General features: G+C 45.0%; 1 protein-coding gene across 3 annotated transcripts in view; it reads left to right on the top strand.

Moving 5' to 3' along the window:
* LOC140210076 (solute carrier family 41 member 1-like) overlaps positions 1–20,532 on the top strand; it is a 71,143-nt gene that overhangs the window by 32,045 nt on the left and 18,566 nt on the right. For all 3 annotated transcript variants that reach the window (XM_072278867.1, XM_072278866.1, XM_072278868.1), the window contains exons 4-7: positions 4,176–4,247; positions 10,305–10,449; positions 16,487–16,633; positions 19,525–19,672. In XM_072278867.1, the coding sequence (XP_072134968.1) occupies positions 4,176–4,247; positions 10,305–10,449; positions 16,487–16,633; positions 19,525–19,672 (512 nt within the window). The remainder of the gene's footprint in view (positions 1–4,175; positions 4,248–10,304; positions 10,450–16,486; positions 16,634–19,524; positions 19,673–20,532) is intronic.

The following is a 20,532-nucleotide window of genomic DNA, read 5'->3' as shown; positions in this document are numbered from 1 at the left end:
GGAAACGAATAACCAGTCGACATTTCGGACTGAGACCTTACTTCAAGCCTGGAAGGGAAAGGGGGTGATGTCAGAATGAAAAGGTGATGGTGCAGGAGGATAGCTGGAAAGTGATGGGTGAAGCCAGGTGGGTGAGAAAGGTGAAGGGGGAGGGGACTCGGGGATGTGATAGGCAGGTGAGAAGAGGTAAGAGTAAGGAATAGAAGAAAAGGGGAGGGGGAGTGATTTTTTTAAATATATAAACTAGAAGGAGAATTGATATTTATCCTCTAAAACAGGTTCTCTTTCTCTGCATTTGAAACGTTAGTAACTAGTAAATATTTTTTTCCAAATCAGTTAGCTTTTCTTTGGGTAATTATCTTTTTGAACTGAACAAATGTTCCCCAGTGTATTTGTACTAGGAGTTGGCCTGATGAAGTGACTCAGCCCGAAACATGACTGTTTATTCATTTCCATAGATGCTGCCTGACCTACTGCGTTCCTCCTGTAGTTTGCATGTGTTGCTCTGGATTTCCAGCATCAGCAGAATGTCTTGTGTTTTAAAACCGTAAGAGGGGTGAGAGGGTTATGGGACAGGAAATCCTAAATAAAATTAATTTAGCACACTTTTTTTTTGAAAAGTTACTGCTCTGTTGTGAAACATTAAGGAAGCTCCTTTCAAAGTTTCTAAATCAACCAAGACTTGTGCACATTAACAAGCTGAGTCTCCCTTCTGTTGGATTGTGGCTTCTGTCCGAGGTTCTGCCAAGTCGAAGGTGGCCAAAATGATTGTGAGTTTTGAAGGCCTGTTTTCTGCTGGTTGCAGTGACACAGTCACATCTGAATGTGCCCTGAATTCCAACGACAAAATTTCACAGGAGCTCTCTGTACACAGCGAGTGTAAATGTGTGGGAGAGCCATGCGGTCAGCGTGTCCTGCCACAGCTCAGATTGCTGGATTAATTTCCCCAACGGTTTCTGTCTGCAAAAATGTGGAACCTTCCCACCTATTGATCTTTCCACTCACTAATCAATAGACTTTTGGCTGGTCAGTGCAGTCGGATTTGCTTAGAGAGGTAGCATTGAGGTAGAAAAACAGCTGAGTTTACAAATGGCAAAACAGGCTGGGGTGAGACCGAAATAGCCTATTCTTATTGTGAGTATGCAATGCAAAACTCGTATGATTTACATTAAAATAAAGTGTTCAGTGCTGAGCAGGTTGGGCAGTGTCTGGAAGATTTCAGAGCATTGAAACGTCTTCAGAATTGACTTAAACACAGACAATTCTGCTGATGCTGGAAAACTGACACACACAGACACACAGACACAGACACACACACACACACACACACACACCCGCCCCCGGTCTGGTTCACAGGGAAGACAATATTCCATCTTTACCTTGTCTGGCCTGTAACCCACTGATGTGGTTGCTTCTCAGCAGCTCTGAAATCAGATTCTGGAATTGTTTAATATCACGAGCATATGTCTTGAAATTTGTTGTCTTTGCGGCAGCAGTACAATGCAATGCGTCATTTAAAAAATTTATGAATAATAGATAATTTCAGTATAATAGTTAAATTAAATAAGTAGTGCAAAAATAGAAATAGAAAAAGTAGTGAGGTCCATGGGTCCATTCAGAAATCGGATAACAGAGGGGAAGAAGCTGTTTGATGGTAGCAATGAGAACAGGACATGCCCTGTGTGATGGGGGTCCTTAATGATGGACGCTGCCTTTTTGACACATCACTCGTTGAAGATGTTCTGGACAGAGGCAGGAAAAGAGCAGCTTCTGCCCGGTTCTTATCAGTCTCTTTGCGATAAAGATGTGCTCTTCCTATCTAGTCTACCTCATTGTATACCTTCACTTCCTTTTCTGTGTCACTGCAACACTATATTCTGTGTTCTTCTACTGTTTTTTTTCCCGTTTGCTACATCAATACATTTGTATTTTAGAATGATCTGAACAGAGAGCTTGTAAAACAATTTTTCCACTGTATCTCGGTACCTGACAATAAGCTATTTGCCAGTCACTTAACAGGTCTTGCCAGCAACATCCATATTCTGCAGATGATCTATTTATAGGAAGTAATAGTTTGTGTGTCATTTTAACCTAGCACTCTGATCTTTGATACCTCAGCCTCGTTTTTCTCTCTGTAAAGAAACCAGTGTTTACTTTGGCATTTTGCTTTCATCTGTATACCTGTCCAAATATGGCATCAACAGTATGGCTTTAAATCCATCTTCCCCTAGTAGAGGCGGCATGGAGATGCATCTCTACCAGAGGAGGTGTAAGGCACTCCTTCCCTCCGCTAGCCTGCAGGTCGCCCTTGGGCAAGGTGTAGCACCTGCTTAAACCCCCCCCCCCCACAAGATCAGGGTCATGTGAAACCATGGGAGCAGGTGGTGGATGGTCGTATGAGCAGCTGATGCATATCACAAGTCCTGGTTATGCGACCACTGACGCCAGGCAGACAACCTCTGAAGAGTATTGATAATGGCTGGGCTTACCTAGCTTGTAGAGACACTGCCCAGAAGAAGGCAATAGCAAACCACTTCAGTAGAAAAGTTTGCCAAGAACAATTGCAGCAGTGTGTACAAGATGCACTGCAACAGCAGACCAAGGCTCCTAAGGCAGCACCTTCCAGACCCACAACCACTACCATCTAGAAGGGTGAGAACAGCAGATACCTGGGAACGCCACCACTTGGAAATCCCCCTCCAAGTCGTTCACCATCCTGGCTTGGAAGCATATTGCCGTTCCATTGTTGTCGCTGGGTCAAAACCATGGAATTCCCTCCCCAACAGCGCAGTGTGTGTACCTGCACCTCAGGGACGGCAGCGGTACAAGAAGGCGGCTCACCACCTTCTCAAGGGCAGCTAGAGATGGGCAATAAATGCTGGCTTCGCTGGCGATGCCCACATCTCATAAATGAATACATTTTTTTTTAAAAATCATGGTCACGGGAAGACCATGATCACCCACATCATACGACACAGCACATAACGAATGAACAAGTTGGTAGAGACTACAGCACAGAAACAAGCCCTTCAGCTCATCTCATTGTGCACCAAACTGTTGTTCTGTCTAGTCCCATCATCCCATTCCTGAACCATTAGTCCTCCATACCCCTCCCATCCATGTTCCTAACCAAACTTCTCTTGAACGTTACAAACGAAGCACTCCTCCATCACCTCCACTGGCAGCTCGTTCCACAATTGCACCAGCATCTGAAGAAGTTTCCCTTAAATATTTCACCCTTCACCCTTCACCCTTAACCAATGACCTCTAGTTCTAGTCTCACTCAATCTCAGTGGGAAAAGTCTATTTGCATTTACCCTATCTATACTCCTTATAATTTTGTATACCTTTATCAAATCTATCAATTTCCAAGGAATAAAGTCCTAACCGATTCAACCTTCCCCTGTAACTCGGGTCTTCAAACCCTGACAACATCCTTGTGATTTCTGCCAAGCCTTTGCTCATCTGCCCTGATTGGTTTCCTCTGAAATGTATTTAAGTTTATTTATTTCTATTTAGCGCTTTATGGTGCGGAGTTGGCCGTTACGGTCTTTCCTCGATCCCACAACCCCTCTTGTTTCTTTTTCCTTTTCGTGTGGGGGGGAGAAGTTGTTTGATGTCTTTAGTTTCAACAACTACAGTGGTTTTTCTGTATTTAATGGCTATCTGGAGAAGAGGAATTTCAGAGTTGTACATGCATACTTTGACAATAAAATGAACTTTTGAACCTTTGAAACCTAACCTAACCTAACCTAGCCATGCTGCCCCAGCAATGCCCAAAAAAATCCAATTAATCCTAACTTAATCATGGGACAATTTGCAATGACCAATTAACCCACTTGGTACATTTTTGGACTGAGAGGAAACTGCAGGGCCCGGGGAAAACCCACGCATTCCATGGGGAAGATGTACAGAGTCTCCTTGCGGAATGGCTCTGGAATTGAGCTTCGAACTCCGGAACATCCCAAGCTGTAATAGCATTGTGCTGACCGCTACACTGTTGTGGTGCCCAAGTTAACTGCATTAATGTGAATCAACATTGGTTATTTGCCATACGCTATGACATTGATGTTTAGGTGTTTCCATTGCAGTTGGAAAAGTACTGAAGCAAAATTCTGTTGTGCTGTCTTTCGATGTGTTAAAATGATTGCGTTCTCTCGTTTCTTCTCTTCCAGGCTAACATCGGGCAGATGGATTCAGCTGCAGAGCAATGGAAGATGATCACGGGGAACCTGGCTTTGATACAGGTGAGACTGCCTGAGAAGCACACTTTATTTTCTGTGCCTTACATCAGCTTGCCAGATCTTGGGTAGGCAAATTAACCCCCACTACTTTTTATTTTCCCAACATAAGCATAACAATACTCAACAGACCAGATGGGATCTATGGAAGTGAAATGGAATCTAATAATTCATGTCAATATTTCCTCTGACTGACTTGTTAGCTGCCCCGCTGCTGGTGTTTAGGGTGGCAATGAAGGTCCTCCATTAACAGATGTAGAAGCATTCTCCTTTGCTGTTTCTGTAACAATTGGGGTTGTTAGCCCTGAGCTGAACCCCTGAACATGGATGATTGATGGACTACTCTCTTAGTCTGGCCTCTACCCTTTGACCTGTTTGGCATGGGTGAACCTACCAAGAGGCAAAGCATAAAGCCATAACTCCAGCCAGCATAGCTCTCCGGGTCAGTGAGGCACTCAAGACTCCAAACACAACGACGAGGTTGTAGTCCTCTTGGAGGATTTCCTCTGAAGTGTTGTTTCATGCATTGACCTGAAAGCGGGCGGCACGGTAGCGTAGTGGTATAGGTGGCATGGTGTTAGAGTAACGCTATTACAGCACCAGTGACCCAGGTTCAATTCCCACCACCGTGAGGAGACTGTATGTTTTCCCCATGACCACATGGGTTTGCTCCGACTGCGCTGGTTTACTCCCACATTCCAAAGATGTACGGGTTGGTAGGGTAATTGGTCACATGGGTGTAATTGAGCACCGTGGGCTCATTGGACCAGAAGAGCCTGTTACCGTGCAGCACATCAAACTAAAAAATTAAATATAAGTAACTCACTTTCTCCATCCAAAAATGCTGTTTCATCTGCTGACTGGGTTGGTTCTGCTGTCTGAGATTCAAAGTAAATTTATTATCAAAGTACATGCATGTCTCCATATACAACCCTGAGATTCTTTTTCTTGCGGGCATACTCAATAAATCTATAGATTAATGACCATAACAGAATCAATGAAAGACTGCCCAACTTGGACATTCAACCAGAGTGCAGAAGACAACAAGCTGTGCAAATACAAAATGAAACAAATAATAATAAATAAATCAGCAATAAATATAGAGAATGTGTGATGAAGGGTCCTTGAAAGTGAGTCCAAAGGCTGTGGGAACAGATTAGCGATGGGGTGAGTGAGGGATCTCCCCTTTGGCCCAAGAGCCTGGTGGTTGAGGGGTAGTAAATGTTCCTGAACTTGGTGGTGTGAGTCCTGAGGCTCCTGTGCCATCTTCCTGATGGCAGCGCGAGACGAGAGCACGTGCTGGGTGGTGCGAGTCCTCTATTGGCAGTGTTTTGCATTTGAATTAAGTTAAATCCTTTATTTTGCTGCAAAAAGATGAGTTTGTACTCTCTAATTACTTACTCCAAGGAAGGCCTTGACCCTCAAAAACACCTCTATTCCCACCACTCTGTCACTCTCCAACAGGTAGGGTAGGGCTGTTTAGAAACAAAAATATAATCCAAAGATGAATGGTGAGTCTGTGAAATTCATTGTCATACACGGCTGTGGGTATAATTAAGACAGAAGTTAATAGATTCTTGATTGGTCAGGGCATGAAGGGATACGGGGAGAAGGCTGAGAGGACAGTTGGGCCAAATATCCTAATTCCTATATCTTATTTTATAATCAAGCTTGACTGTGTTTGAAACGCAAACTTGCTCCTGCCCCACCGAACTCATTTCTGCATACCTCGACACTGTTTTATCACCCCTTGTTCAATCCCTTCCGACCTATGTTCGTGACACTTCTCACGCTCTTAAACTTTTCGATGATTTTAAGTTCCCTGGCCCCCACCGCTTTATTTTCACCATGGATGTCCAGTCCTTATATACTTCCATCCCCCATCAGGAAGGTCTTAAAGCTCTACGCTTCTTTTTGGATTCCAGACCTAATCAGTTCCCCTCTACCACCACTCTGCTCCGTCTAGCGGAATTAGTCCTTACTCTTAATAATTTCTCCTTTGGCTCCTCCCACTTCCTCCAAACTAAAGGTGTAGCTATGGGCACCCGTATGGGTCCTAGCTATGCCTGCCTTTTTGTTGGGTTTGTGGAACAATCTATGTTCCGTGCCTATTCTGGTATCTGTCCCCCACTTTTCCTTCGCTACATCGATGACTGCATTGGCGCTGCTTCCTGCACGCATGCAGAACTCATTGACTTTATTAACTTTGCCTCCAACTTTCACCCTGCCCTCAAGTTTACCTGGTCCATTTCTGACACCTCCTTCCCCTTTCTAGATCTTTCTGTCTCTGTCTCTGGAGACAGCTTATCCACTGATGTCTACTATAAGCCTACTGACTCTCACAGCTATCTGGACTATTCTTCTTCTCACCCTGTCTCTTGCAAAAACGCCATCCCCTTCTCGCAATTCCTCCGTCTCCACCGCATCTGCTCTCAGGATGAGGCTTTTCATTCTAGGACGAGGGAGATGTCTTCCTTTTTTAAAGAAAGGGGCTTCCCTTCCTCCACTATCAACTCTGCTCTTAAACGCATCTCCCCCATTTCACGTACATCTGCTCTCACTCCATCCTCTCGCCACCCCACTAGGAATAGGGTTCCCCTGGTCCTCACCTACCACCCCACCAGCCTCTGGGTCCAACATATTATTCTCCGTAACTTCTGCCACCTCCAACGGGATCCCACCACTAAGCACATCTTTCCCTCCCCCCCCTCCCCTCTGCATTCCGCAGGGATCGCTCCCTACACAACTCCCTTGTCCATTCGTCCCCCCCATCCCTCCCCACTGATCTCCCTCCTGGCACTTATGCTACACATGCCCTTACACTTCCTTCCTTACCACCATTCAGGGCCCCAAACAGTCCTTCCAGGTGAGGCAACACTTCACCTGTGGGTCGACTGGGGTGATATACTGCGTCCGGTGCTCCCGATGTGGCCTTTTATATATTGGCGAGACCCGACGCAGACCGGAAGACCGCTTTGCTGAACATCTACGCTCTGTCCGCCAGAGAAAGCAGGATCTCCCAGTGGCCACACATTTTAATTCCACATCCCATTCCCATTCTGACATGTCCATCCACAGCCTCCTCTACTGTAAAGATGAAGCCACACTCAGGTTGGAGGAATAACACCTTATATTCCGTCTGGGTAGCCTCCAACCTGATGGCATGAACATCGACTTCTCTAACTTCCACTAAGGCCCCACCTCCCCCTCGTACCCCATCTGTTACTCATTTTTATGCACACATTCTTTCTCTCACTCTCCTTTTTCTCCCTCTGTCCCTCTGAATATACCTCTTGCCCATCCTCTGGGTCCCCCCCCCCCCCGTCTTTCTTCCCGGACCTCCTGTACCATGATCCTCTCGTATCCCCTTTTGCCAATCACCTGTCCAGCTCTTGGCTCTATCCCTCCCCCTCCTGTCTTCTCCTATCATTTTGGATCTCCCCCTCCCCCTCCAACTTTCAAATCCCTTACTCACTCTTCCTTCAGTTACTCCTGACGAAGGGTCTCGGCCTGAAACGTCGACTGCACCTCTTCCTACAGATGCTGCCTGGCCTGCTGCGTTCACCAGCAACTTTGATGTGTGTTGACTGTGTTTGACTAGGTTGAGCTCTTCATATATCCAGGCTTCCCTAAAGGTTAACTTGCCGGTTGAGTTGGTAGTAAAGAAGGCAAATGTAACATTAGCATTAGTTTTGAGGGAGCTGGAATATAAAAGCAAGGATGTAATGCTGGGGTTTTATCAAGTTTTGGTCAGACCACATCGGGGTATAGTGAGCAGAAGGATGTGCTGGCATTGGAGAGGGTCCAGAGGAGGTTCACGGGAATGATCTTGGGAATGAAAGGGTTAATGCACTGTATGAGGAATGTTTAATGACTCTGGGCCTGTACTCACTTTAGAAGAATGATGAGGTATCTCACTGAAACCCACTGAATATTGGAAAGCCTGGTACAGGGGTCCCCAGACTGGGGTCTACAGACCCCTCGGTTAATGGTAGGGGTCCATGGCATTCAAAAAGTTTGTGAATCCCTTGTCTAGACAGAGTGAATGTAGAGAGGATATTTCTAATAGTGGGAGAGTCTAGGACCAGAGGGCAGTGAATCTATGGTATTCATTGGCACTGATGGCTGTGAAAGCCAAGTCATTGGGTATATTTAAAGTGGAGGTTGATAAGTTCTCCAGTGGTAAGGGTGTAAAATGGTATGGGTAGAAGACAGAAGAATGAGTTTGAGGGGGATCATTGATCAGCCATGATTGAATGGAGGAGCAGACTGGATGGGCCAGATTGGCTTAATTCTGCTTCTAGATCTGATGGTCTTACAAGAATTCCTGGACTAACAAAGTTGTAACAAAGTTGCATAATCCCATCAGGGATTAATGTGCAGTACAGGTTAAATAAACTCAATATTGGATGGAAACAAGTTAGCATCGGTAAATGTGACCATGAGACTGTGGGTTTTCATTAAAAATACATTGAGCGCTCAATGTGTGCAAGGTGTGACACCTGCTGTCCTTGCTCGTGTGTTTCCACACTCATATGACCATGTGTTAGACTCTTGCTGTCCCAACACAGGTGCCCAACATGTCTAGTAAGGTCTTCTCACATTCGAAGATCCTAGTACGTACTTAAGCAATCATCATTGGAATAAAGTGAAAATACAGGGGAATTGAACGGCAAGCGATGCGATATTGTACCTATATGACTACTGTATATGTACTGTGTTCTGCACCGTTATCCCAGAGGAGTGATGCTTCGTTCAGCTCTATACGTGTATAGTTGAATAGTAGTAAACTTGGGCGGCATGATAACGTAGTGGTTAACACATCGCTTTACTGTTCCATGACCTGGGATCTGACTGTAAGGAGTTTGTACGTTCTCCCCGTGACCACGTGGGCTTCCTCCAGGTGCTCCGGCCTCCTCCCACAGTCCAAAGCTGAACTGGTGGTGAGATGAATTGGTCACTGTAAATTGTCCCGTGATTCAGCTAGGATAAAATAGGGGGACAGCCGGGTGGTGCAGCTCGAGGGAGCAGAAGGGCCAATTCCCGGTTGTATTCCAATAAATAAATTAATCAAACTTAAACTTGAAACGCACAGTGAAATATGCTTGCATTAACAACCAACACAACCAAAGGACGTGCCGTGGGCAGCCCGCAAGTATCACCACATATTCCAGTGCCACAAATAGTTGGGAAAAGTCAGCTTTTCAGAAATAAAACCTGTGGGCCTTGTGGGCTCTTATTAGCTATTCCTGTACCATGCTGTAAGTGCCTGGAGTTGATTAAATAAAGAAGCTGACCGATGATTCTCAGAGGGCTTAGCTCATGGGTAGTCTTCACTTTCTGTGACTTGGAACCCACAATCATACTCTGGAGAGCAGCAGTTATGGAGAGAGCCTGCCTCTATCCATAATTGGTCGGATGTGGCTTGGAAGTGGCTATTTTGAGATATTTTCAGAATCCAATTTTGTCTGCTGCTGATGGGGCACTTTCTGTTTTGTCTGTGTTGTTTGTGAATCCTCAATGGAGAATGAAAAAAGTGTATGTATATGTGTGTGTGTGTGTGTGTGTGTGTGTACACAAAAACACGCGCACACACACACACACACACACACACACACACACACACACACACACACACAAAAACACACACACCGCCCCCCCCCCACCCCCCACTGGACTCATTTTCAAGGACTCTTCATCTCACATTCTCTATATTTATTGCTGATTTACCTATTATTATTTCTTTAGTTTTGTATTTGCAGAGTTTGTTGTCTTCTGCACTCTAGTTGAATGTCCAAGTTGGGCGGTCTTTCATTGATTCTGTTATGGTTATTAATCTATAGCTTTATTAGTATGCCCATAAGAAAAAGAATCTCAGGGTTGTATACAGAGACATGCATGTACTTTGATAACAAATTTCCTTTGAACTTGTATATATTATCTGTCTGTGTTTTCCCCTGTGGTTTCAACTTGGAAAATGTGTGGGTGCAAGTCCGAATGACGTGTCCCAGCCCAAAATGCAACTCCTCTGCATAAATTCCTGCTTTTTCCTGCCTTTCTCAGGTCCAGGCGACTGTGGTTGGTTTCCTCGCATCCGTGGCTGCTGTAGTGTTTGGCTGGATTCCTGAGGGTCATTTCCAACTGGATCATGCTCTCCTGCTGTGTGCCAGTAGCATGGCAACAGCATTTATAGCTTCCCTCATATTGGGTAAGAAGGAACTCCATAGACCACTCATTTTGTGCTGGTTCAAAGTTCTACTTTACAGTTACGTATGTTAGGAATTTGCTGTGGTGCTCACCTTTCCCACCCACTTGTCTTCACCAATCACCTTCTAGCTATCTTCATTCTTCTCCTCCACCTTTTTTTATTCTGTTCGTCTTTCCCTGAGGAAGAGTCTCGGCCCGGAACACTAACTGCTTATTCATATCCATGGATGCTGTCTGACCTGCCAGGTTCCTCCAGCATTGTGTGTGCGTTGCTTTGGATTTCCAGCACCTGCAGATTCTTTCGTGCTTACGATTTGCTGTGTTGCCACGACATGCAACAAAGTAGAGCAATATTCAACAATTCTAAGGAATTATGTAAAATATGGATGCCAGCATGCGTTTTGCAATGTAAGAAGCATTATAAAGCACAAGAGATTCTGCAGGTGCTGGAAATCCAGAGAAATACGTGCAAGGCCTTGAAGGAACTCAGCAGGTCAGCCGGGGTCTCAGGAGGGTAGTAAAGAGCCGATGTTTAGAGCCGAGACCCTTCAGCATTATCAAAAGTAGCTTAAAGTGCTTCCAGTGTGGTGACGGAGGTAATAGATAGAGAGGAGTTGAGGTGGGGTAGCTAGCTGGAATAGTTGACCTGATTAACTGCCTGGGGAAAGAAACATTTAAGGTGGCATGAAGTTTTTGTTTTAATAGCTCTATAGCACTTTCCAGAAGAGAGTTTTTGGAAAAGACATTTTGCAGGGTGGGTGGTGTACACGATCATTTCTCCTGCCTGCTGCTTTGTCCTGGATCCTTACCAGTACTACAATGATGGGACCAAGAATCAGGCCATTCTGCCTGTCAAATCTGTGCTGCCATTCCATCAAGGCTGATTTATTATCCCTCTCAACCCCGTTCTCCTGCCTTCTCCCCGTAACCTTTGACGCCCTGACTAATCAAGAACCTATCAACCTCCACTTTAAATATACACACGGACTTGGCCATGAATTTTACAGATTCACCTCCCTCTGGCTAAAGAAATTCCTCTTCATCTCTGTTCTGAATGGACGTTCCTCTACTCTGAGTCTGTGCCCTTTGGTCCTAGACTCATCCACCATAGGAAACATCCTCTCCACATCCACTCTTATTGTGGCCTTTCAGTATTTGATGAGCTTCAGTGAGATCCCCCCTCACCCCCCATCCTTCTGAATTCCAGCGAATATAGGCCCCACAGCCATCTTAGACACTGCTCATATGTTAACCCTTTCATTGCTGGAATCATTCTCAGAACCTTCTCTACACCCTCCCCAATGCCAGCACATCTTTTCTTAGATAAGGGGCTCAAAACTGCTCACGGTACTCCATGTGCAGTCTAACATGTCCCTTTATAAAGCCTCAGCATTACATCCTTGCTCTTTTATTCTCGTCTCTCAAAATGAACGCTGTCATTGCATTTGCTTTCCTTACCACTGATTCAACCTGCGAGTTAACCTTTAGGGAACCCTGCGCAATGACTCCCAAGTCCCTTTGCACCTCTGATTTTTGAATTTCTCCTCAATTAGAAAGTGGTCTATGCTTTTATTTCTTCTACCAAAGTGCATGACTGTACACTTCCCCACACTATATTCCCCCTGCCGCTCCCTTGCCCATGCCCCCAATCTGTCTGCGTCCTTCTGCAGACTCCCTGCTTCCTGAACGTGATCTGCTGCTCCACCTGTCTTCGTTTTGCCTGTAAACTTGGCACCAAAGTCATCAGTTCCATCGTCCAAATCATTGACATATAACGTGAAAAGAAGCGGTCTGAATACCGACCCCAGTGGAACACTGCTAGTCACTTACTGCTAAGCAGAAACGTTCATGGCAGAGCACAGCCAGTGACCTTTTCTGCAGATCTGACAATTTGCTGTAATTTTCGTACATTGTGAGAGGATGCTACACGAAGCCAGTCAGTAATGGTATTGCTAGTGTTTTTGGTTAATGGCTACTTAACCGCTGTCTGGCCTTTGTGAATGTTGTTTGCTGAGAAGCCAATTACCTCACAGTTTTTAGCTCCCTTGAATGTTGCAATACAAATGGATAAGGTGTTAAAGGTGGTGTGATTTTTTTTTAATGTAACACTTGGGAAATCATGTTGTATGAAACTTCAGTTAGTCCACACTTGGAGTGTCGTGTGCCATTCAAAGATTACAGGGAGAAAGCAGGAGAAGGGGGTTGTCGTTGTTCCTTTTTACGCCTTGTGGCATATTGGGCAGTATTTTTTACCGTTTCCGTAGCATTTGGCTTTTTTTTAACGAGCTCAATGCTCAACCCATTGCAGATGAAAAGCATACAAGGATCTGGCCTGTTTCAATCCCGAAACTACTTGCCTCGAAGTCCAGTGCTGATGCCACTACACCACCGGCTAGCTAGATAGAATGGGGTTGAGAGGCATAATGAATCAGCCATGGTCAAATCATGGTGCAGATTTAATGGGCTGGATGGCCCAATTCTGCTCCTATGTCTTATTGTCTTCTGGGTACTGCATTACAGGAAGGATGTGGAATCTTTGGAGAGTGGGCAGATCATTAAAAGTATTTTAACAGGTACAGCAGAGGGATTGAGACCAGTATAGGTCCACTTAACTTCTCTCCATGGATCCTGCTCTGTAACTGTGAGACAGCAAACAGGCAATATTCAAGGTCTCTTTTTGTGCAGCTATCATCACTCAAAGGGTTAAGTTACTGGGCTGTTATCATGAGGCCTGAGCTATTCACCTGGAGAGACGAGTTCAAGTCACGCCATGGCAGCTGGGGAATATAAATTCAATTCATAAATAAATCTAGATGAAAGGACTAGTAACAACAGCGTAAAAATGCATTTGCTTCATCAAAGTCCTACAGCCTGGTCTCTCTGTGACTCAAAGCCCACAGATATAGCTTAGGTGGGAGTCTTGGTTAGCATGGTCCAGTTGGTCCAAAGGGTTTGTTTCCATGGTGTATGACTGCCTCCTAGTGGTTTCTCATTGTAGGAGCAATTAGAGCTGGACAATGGTTACTGACAACACACATCAAAGAGTACTCTTTCTTCAGTTAGTCCTGACGAAGGGTCTGGGCCTGAAACGTCGACTGCGCCTCTTCCTAGAGATGCTGCCTGGCCTGCTGCGTTCACCAGCAACTTTGATGTGTGTTGCTTGAATTTCCAGCATCTGCAGAATTCCTGTTGTAATGGTTACTGACTTTTTGGCAACATAACTTGGAAAAGTTTAATTGCATATGAATATCTGGTAGTATCATCGTTTGGTTTATTATTGTCACATGTACCAAAATAAATGTAAAGCTTGTCTTGCATACTGTACCTACAGATCAAATCATTGCACAGTGAGGTAGAACAAGGTAAAGCAATAACGATGCAGGATAAAGTGTAACAGCTACATGGAAAGTGCAATGCAGGTAAACAATATGGTGTGAGATCATAGCGAGGTAAATTGAGGTCAAACGTCTAGCTTGTCATACAAGAGTTTGATCAAAGGTCTGATAAGTGGGGTAGAGGCCCAGTGATACAGGCTTTCAGGCTTTTCTGCCTTCTGCCTGCTGGGTAGAGGGAAAGTCTGAGGTGGGTGTGATCTTTGAGTCTGCTGGCTGCTTTGCTGAGGCAGCAAGAAATGCAGACAAGGAGGGAAGGCTGGTTCCGGTGATGTGCCGAGCTGTCTCCACAACTCTCTGGAGCTTCTTGTGATTATGGTGCAGAGTATTTGCTACACCAAGCCATTCTGCATCCAGACAGAATGCTTTTACGTCGTGCACCGATTTTTTTTTTTTTTTTTTTTTTTTTTAAATTGGTATGGGTCGACAGGAGCATTCCAAATTTCTTTATCCTCCTGAGGAAGTAGAGGCATTGGTAAGCCTTCTTGGCCATGATACCAAAATGGTTGGACCAAGACTGGCTGTTGGTGGTGCTCCCCTGCTAGGAACTTGCAGCTCTCAAGTCTCTACCTGGACACTGTTGATGTAGACGGGCCCATGTAGTAAAATTATACAGCGTAGAAACAAGTCTTAGAAACATAGAAAAGCTACAGCACGATACAGGCCCTTCGGCCCACAAAGCTGTGCCGAACATGTACTTTTTTTTTTGGCATGTGCCTGCGTGCAAGTCTGTGCATCTGCATGTCCATGCGTGTGTCCGTGATGATGTCTTTTTCATGGCTTTTACAAGGTGCGGAGAGAGAGACTGTGTGGCGCGTCACTCCCCACACAGACATTTTCGCCATATTTTCCCTTTATTTTATGAGGTTGGGTTGCGATCTCGACACTCAGCCCAGCACGAATGGAAAGCATACTCGGGAGCAGATCTGACTAGTTTTGAACCCGGAAACCTCAGTTCCCGGGTCCGGCGCCAATGTCGTCGCGCCACCAGCCGGCCTGAACATGTACTTACTTTAGAAATTACCTAGGGTTACCCATAGCCCTCTGTTGTTCTGAGCTCCATGTACCTGTCCAGGAGTCTCTTAAAAGACCCTATTGTATCCGCCTCACCACTGTCACCGGCAGCCCATTCCACGCACTCAGCACTCTCTGCGTTTTATATTTAAAAAAAAAACAAACATGCCCTTTATCTCCTCTGTACCTAATTCCAAGCACCTTAAAACTGTGTCCTCTCGTGATAGCCATTTCAGCCCTAGGGAAAAAGCCTCTGACTAGCCACACGATCAGTGCCTCTCATCATCTTATACACAATTGCGCCCCTCCTCATCCATACCTATCAATGCTAATCCCATTTCCCCTGCATTAGTCCATATCCCTCCACATCAGGGGTTCCAAACCTTTTTTGTGCCATGGGCTAACACTGTTAAGCAAGGGATCCGTGGACCCCATTTTGGGAACCCTCTGCTCTACATCTTTCCTATCTAAGTGCCTGTCCAAACGCCGCCTTAAGCAATGTAATAGTGCCTATGACTTCTTCATTTCAGTCATCCCGCGAATTGTCGTGTGGTTGTTTCGTGCCCTCCGTCTTTTTCATCTGTACCCGTCACTAGTTCTGAACTAGCTGCTGCAGAGATTTAAGAAATACTTTCTACCACTTTTTGCAAAGTAATCGCCAGGAGCACCAGAGTGTCCAGCATATAAATAGATTAATTTGTTTATTATTATCACGTGTACCAAGGAACGGTGAAGAACAGGTCTTGCATACTGTTCAGAGATAGTTCGTTACAATGCCGTATTAAGGTAGTACATGCAACACGGTACTGGGGCGGTGGTAGAGGCAGATACATTAGGGACCTTTAAGAGACTCTTAGACTCTGTGGATGATAGAGAAATGGAGGGCTACATAGGAGGGAAGGGTTAGATTGATCTTGGAGAAGGTTAGACAGCTGGCGCAACATCGGGGCCCAAGGGCTTGTACTGTGGTAATGTTCTAAGTTTTATGCGATTGAAGGAAAAAATCGCCGCTGTTCTCCCCATGTCTGCATGGGTTCCCTCCCGTAGTCCAAAGGTGTACCAGTTAGAAGGTTAATTGGTCATTTTAAATAGTCCTGTGATTCGACTAGGGTTAAATAGGTGAGTTGCTGGGTGGCGCATCTCATTAAATGCGTGTGTCAGAGAAGTTTTTTTTTAAGAGTTGAGTGTGTGGAACATCCTGCCAGGCATGGAGGTAAAGGCAGATACGTTACAGATGGTTTAGAGACACTTAGATAGGCACGTGGGTGATAGAAAAATGGAGGGTTATGTGGGAGGGAAGAGTTAGATTGATCTGGGAGAGGGTTAAACTTCGTGGGCTGAAGGGCCTGTACTGTGTTCCATGTAAAACAGTAACAACGTAGAATAAAGCGTTGCAATTACAGAGAGAGTGCAATGCAGGTAGGCAGTAAGGTACAAGGTCACAATGATGCATACTCTATAACAGATCTGTGAAATGGATTTCGCTGGTAACCATGTGCTTTGCCCAATCACGATTGGAATCTGTGAAAACGACCAAATTGTTGTGAATGTGTACTTTCATAAACATTCATTTAGAAATCCCAGTGAAAAAGTGTTAGCTACTTTGTGTTGATTTTATGGTTTTTCATCCAGGGGTAATCATGGTCGGTGTAATTATTGGCTCCAGGAAGATCGGCATAAATCCAGATAACGTTGCCACGCCCATTGCTGCTAGTCTGGGGGACCTCATCACCTTGGCACTGCTCTCTGGAATCAGCTGGGGTCTCTATATACAACTGCGTAAGTCACACTGAAAAATCCAGTGCTGTTTATTTTGGCAGCCGTCAGCCTTGGTGCTAACTCTGCTTTGTGTACGGGATGCATGTAAAATCAATGTCCTTGTGGTGAGGGAGTTTGATGTGACCAGGTGTGTCTGCATCACAGGCAAAGCTCTCCCCACAGTTGAGCACATTTACATGGAGCGCTGCCATAGGAAAGCAGCAACCATCATCAAAGACCACCCCCCACCATTCAAGTCGTACCCTCACTATGCTACTACCGTTGGACAGGAGGTACAGAAGCCTTGAGTCCTACACCAGTGGTCCCCAACCACCGGGCCGCGGACCGGTAGCAGGCCGCAAAGCATGTGCTATGTGAGGAAACGATATGAGTCAGCTGCACCTTTCCTCATTCCCTGTCACGCACTGTTGAACTTGAACATAGAGTTGCCAATTGTCCCGCATTAGCCGGGACATCCTGTATATTGGGCTAAATTGGTTTGTCCCATACGGGACCGCCCTTGTCCTGTATTTCCCCCGCTAAGGTAGAGCATTCCTATGAAACCGTTTGTAAGCCGAAATGGCGTGAAGCGAAGAAGCAATTACCATTAATTTATATGGGAGAAGTTTCTGAGCATTTCCAGACCCAAAAAATAACCTACCAAATAACACATAAAACCTGAAATAAATAAAAGAAGGAATGATATGATAAATACACGGCCTATGTAAAGTAGAAATAATGTATGTATAGTGTAGTTTCACTTAACAGAATTGGAAAGATTAAGCCAAAACCGATTTGTAGAAAAAGAATCGGCACGTACATGCATGTGCACGTCACGCAAGCGCACACAGGTGCCGCACAAGGCTTCATGGTCATGGTAGTCTTTCTCGGGGTAAACGCAAGTGTCTCGTATTTGACTACTACTTTTGTCCCTTATTTGGGAGTGAGAAAGCTGGCAACCCTACTTGAACACCGCCCCCCCCCCCCGCCCCTTCAGCTGGTCCGCAAGAATATTGTCAATATTAAACCGGTCCGTGGTGCAAAAAAGGTTGGGGACCCCTGTCCTACATCAAGTTCAGGAACAGTTATTACCCTTCTCAGGCTCCTGAACCAGCATGGATAACTTCATTCACCACTGATTTTATGACCTACCGACTCACTTTCAAGAGCTCTTTTACAGCTCGTGTTCGGAGTTGCTGGTAACGTAAGTCTTGACAATAACAGCACAATAGCGAACTAGAGTGCCAGTGTCTGTCAGTCAAACCCAGTGCCCCCATTGACTCAGACTGGTCTTCTGTGCATTTTCTAGAGAAAATTTTCTACATTTACTGAGAGAAGTTTCAGTTTCCTGCTCATCATCATTCAGGTGTCTTGCCGTTCGGCGTGAGCGATCATGTCTCTCCATCCACCACGGTTCCTGACCCTCCAAATTGTAGTTGTTGCCCCCCCCCCCCACCGTTTCTAACCATGATGTTATTCCATCTTTCATTTTCATTCTGTCTGTCCCTGCTTTTTCCTTCCAGCTTTCCAGTTGTAACTAAATGTTCTCATGTCTCTCTTTGCATGATGTGTCCGAAGAATTTTGATTGCTGTTTTCTGATTTTTCTTAAGAAATGTATGTTTTGTTTTTGTTCTCTGTAGAACTTCTTCGTTGGTTATCCTGTCCGTATATGATATGCATAGCATTCTTCTGAGGAAACAAATCTCTGCTGCATTGATTCTTTTTTCCATTGCATTTGTGATGGTCCATGACTCGCAGCCATACATCAATATGGGAAGAATGTAGCAGCTGAGAGTTCTAAGGCGGATGTCAACTGCTATTTTCTTGTTCGTTAGGATGTTTCTCATTTCTGTAAATGCTGTTCTTGCCATGGCTATTCTTGCTTTTATGTCTGTTTCGCATTTGCCATCAGATGTTACCCATGGTCCAAGGTACTTGAAGTTGTGAACTTGTTTCAGGATTTCATTTCCCAATACGATCCTACAGTTTGGGATATCAGGTTTCTTTGATATTACCATTACTTCAGTTTTCTTTTTCTTTAAGATTAGGCCAAGTCTTTAGCTCTCCGTGTTGATGGTAGATACTAGTTTCTGTAAATTTACTTCCCTGTTTGCTATCAGTACTGTATCATCCGCATAGCAAAAGTTTTTAATATTGTATCCTCCTATACCTATTCCAGCTACTATTCCAGGGAGTTTCCTGCTACTTAAGACTATATACTCAGTGGTCACTTTATTAGGAACAGGAGGTACCAAAATAAAGTGGTCACTGAGTGTATGTTTGTGGCCTTCTGCTGTTCCCATCCACTTTAACATTCGATGTGTTGTGTTCAGAAATGCTCTTCTGCACACCACTGTTGTAACATGTAGATATTTGAGTTACTGTCACCGTCCTGTCAGCTTGAACCAGTCTGGCCATTCTCCTGTGACCTCTCTCATAAACAAGGCATTTTCATCCACAGAACTGCTGCTGACTGGATGTTCTTTGTTCTTCCACACAATTCTCTGTAAACTCTGGAGGGTGTTGTGTGTGAAAACCCCAGGAGATCAGCAGTTTCTGAGATACTCAAACCTCCTCATCTGGCACCAACAATCATTGCACTGTCAAAGCCACGTAGATCTCATTTCTTCCCGAACAACAACTGAATCTCTTGATCATGTCTGTATGCTTTTATGCACTGAGTTGCTGGCATATGATTGGCTGATCAGATATTTTCATTAATAAGCAGGTATGCAAGTGTGCCTAATAAAGTGGCCACTGAGTGTATGTTCTGTGTAAGATGGCTTTGCTGTGAAGTGGACTGTTCGCTGGGTGTTGCACATCTTTGCCTCCGATCTATTTGCTGACACTGTGTTCATTAACCCTTGCTGGGGTGCCATGTTTCTCACTTAGACCATTTCTGTGATTACAGAAGCACATCCGTATATCAACCCTCTAGTCTGTGCTTTCTTTGTGGCACTAACCCCTCTCTGGATCATCATATCAAAGAAGAATCCAGCCACACGAGAGGTGCTGTACTCTGGCTGGGAGCCTGTAATTATCGCAATGACAATCAGCAGGTATGACTAGTAAAGCTCTGCAGCTCCATTTTACGGTTACTCTACCAGCTGGTTCCAATGTGCACAAGATTTATCTTAGGGTGGAGGCGGGGGGGAGACGCTTGCTGAATGTCCAATTGGGATGTATCATAAATAATGTCTCTGTTCAGAAAACTAGCTGCGGGATGGTCCTAATTTGAAGTGAACTTTGCCTTTACTATATCCATATGTCTGACTGCTCTACCTAGTAGGGAACCAACTGAGCAAATCTGGGGAGCAATACCTTCCATAGTAAACTGGTTGAATGGCAAGCTGCTTCCAGTCCCCAGATAGGTATGGCACAGTAGTATAACGTGTTACAGCGCTAGCAACCCAGGTTCCATTCCTGCCCGTCTGTATGGAGTTTGTACATTCTCCTGTGACCGTGTAGGTCTCCACCAAGTGCTCCGGTTTCCTCCCGCAGTCCGTAGACTACGGGTTACTGGGTGGAATTGGGTGTCACTACCTCATCGGACTGTTACCGTGCTTGTCTCTAAGTAAGTAAATAAAACACACCGGACGTCCATATTTGTACCACGCACGAAACGTGGAGAGCATTCTGACTGGTTGCATCACCGTCTGGTACAGAAGGGTCACTGCCAAGGATCGGAAGAATCTGCAGAAAGCTGTAAACTCAGCCAGCACCCTGGGCACTAGCCTCCCCAGCATCGAGAACATCTTCAGGTGCCTCTGAAATGCGACATCTGTCATTAAGGACCCTCATCACCCAGGACATGCCCTCTTCTCACTGCCTTCATCAAGGAGAATGAACAGAAGCCTGAAGACATGCTCAAATGCTTTAGGATATTGTTGTAATCTTGCTTTATTTATTATGTATTGCA

Source organism: Mobula birostris, chromosome 14 (genome assembly GCF_030028105.1).
Source record: "Mobula birostris isolate sMobBir1 chromosome 14, sMobBir1.hap1, whole genome shotgun sequence".
Lineage (NCBI taxonomy): Eukaryota > Metazoa > Chordata > Chondrichthyes > Myliobatiformes > Myliobatidae > Mobula > Mobula birostris.
This window is presented reverse-complemented; position numbering and strand designations above follow the sequence as displayed.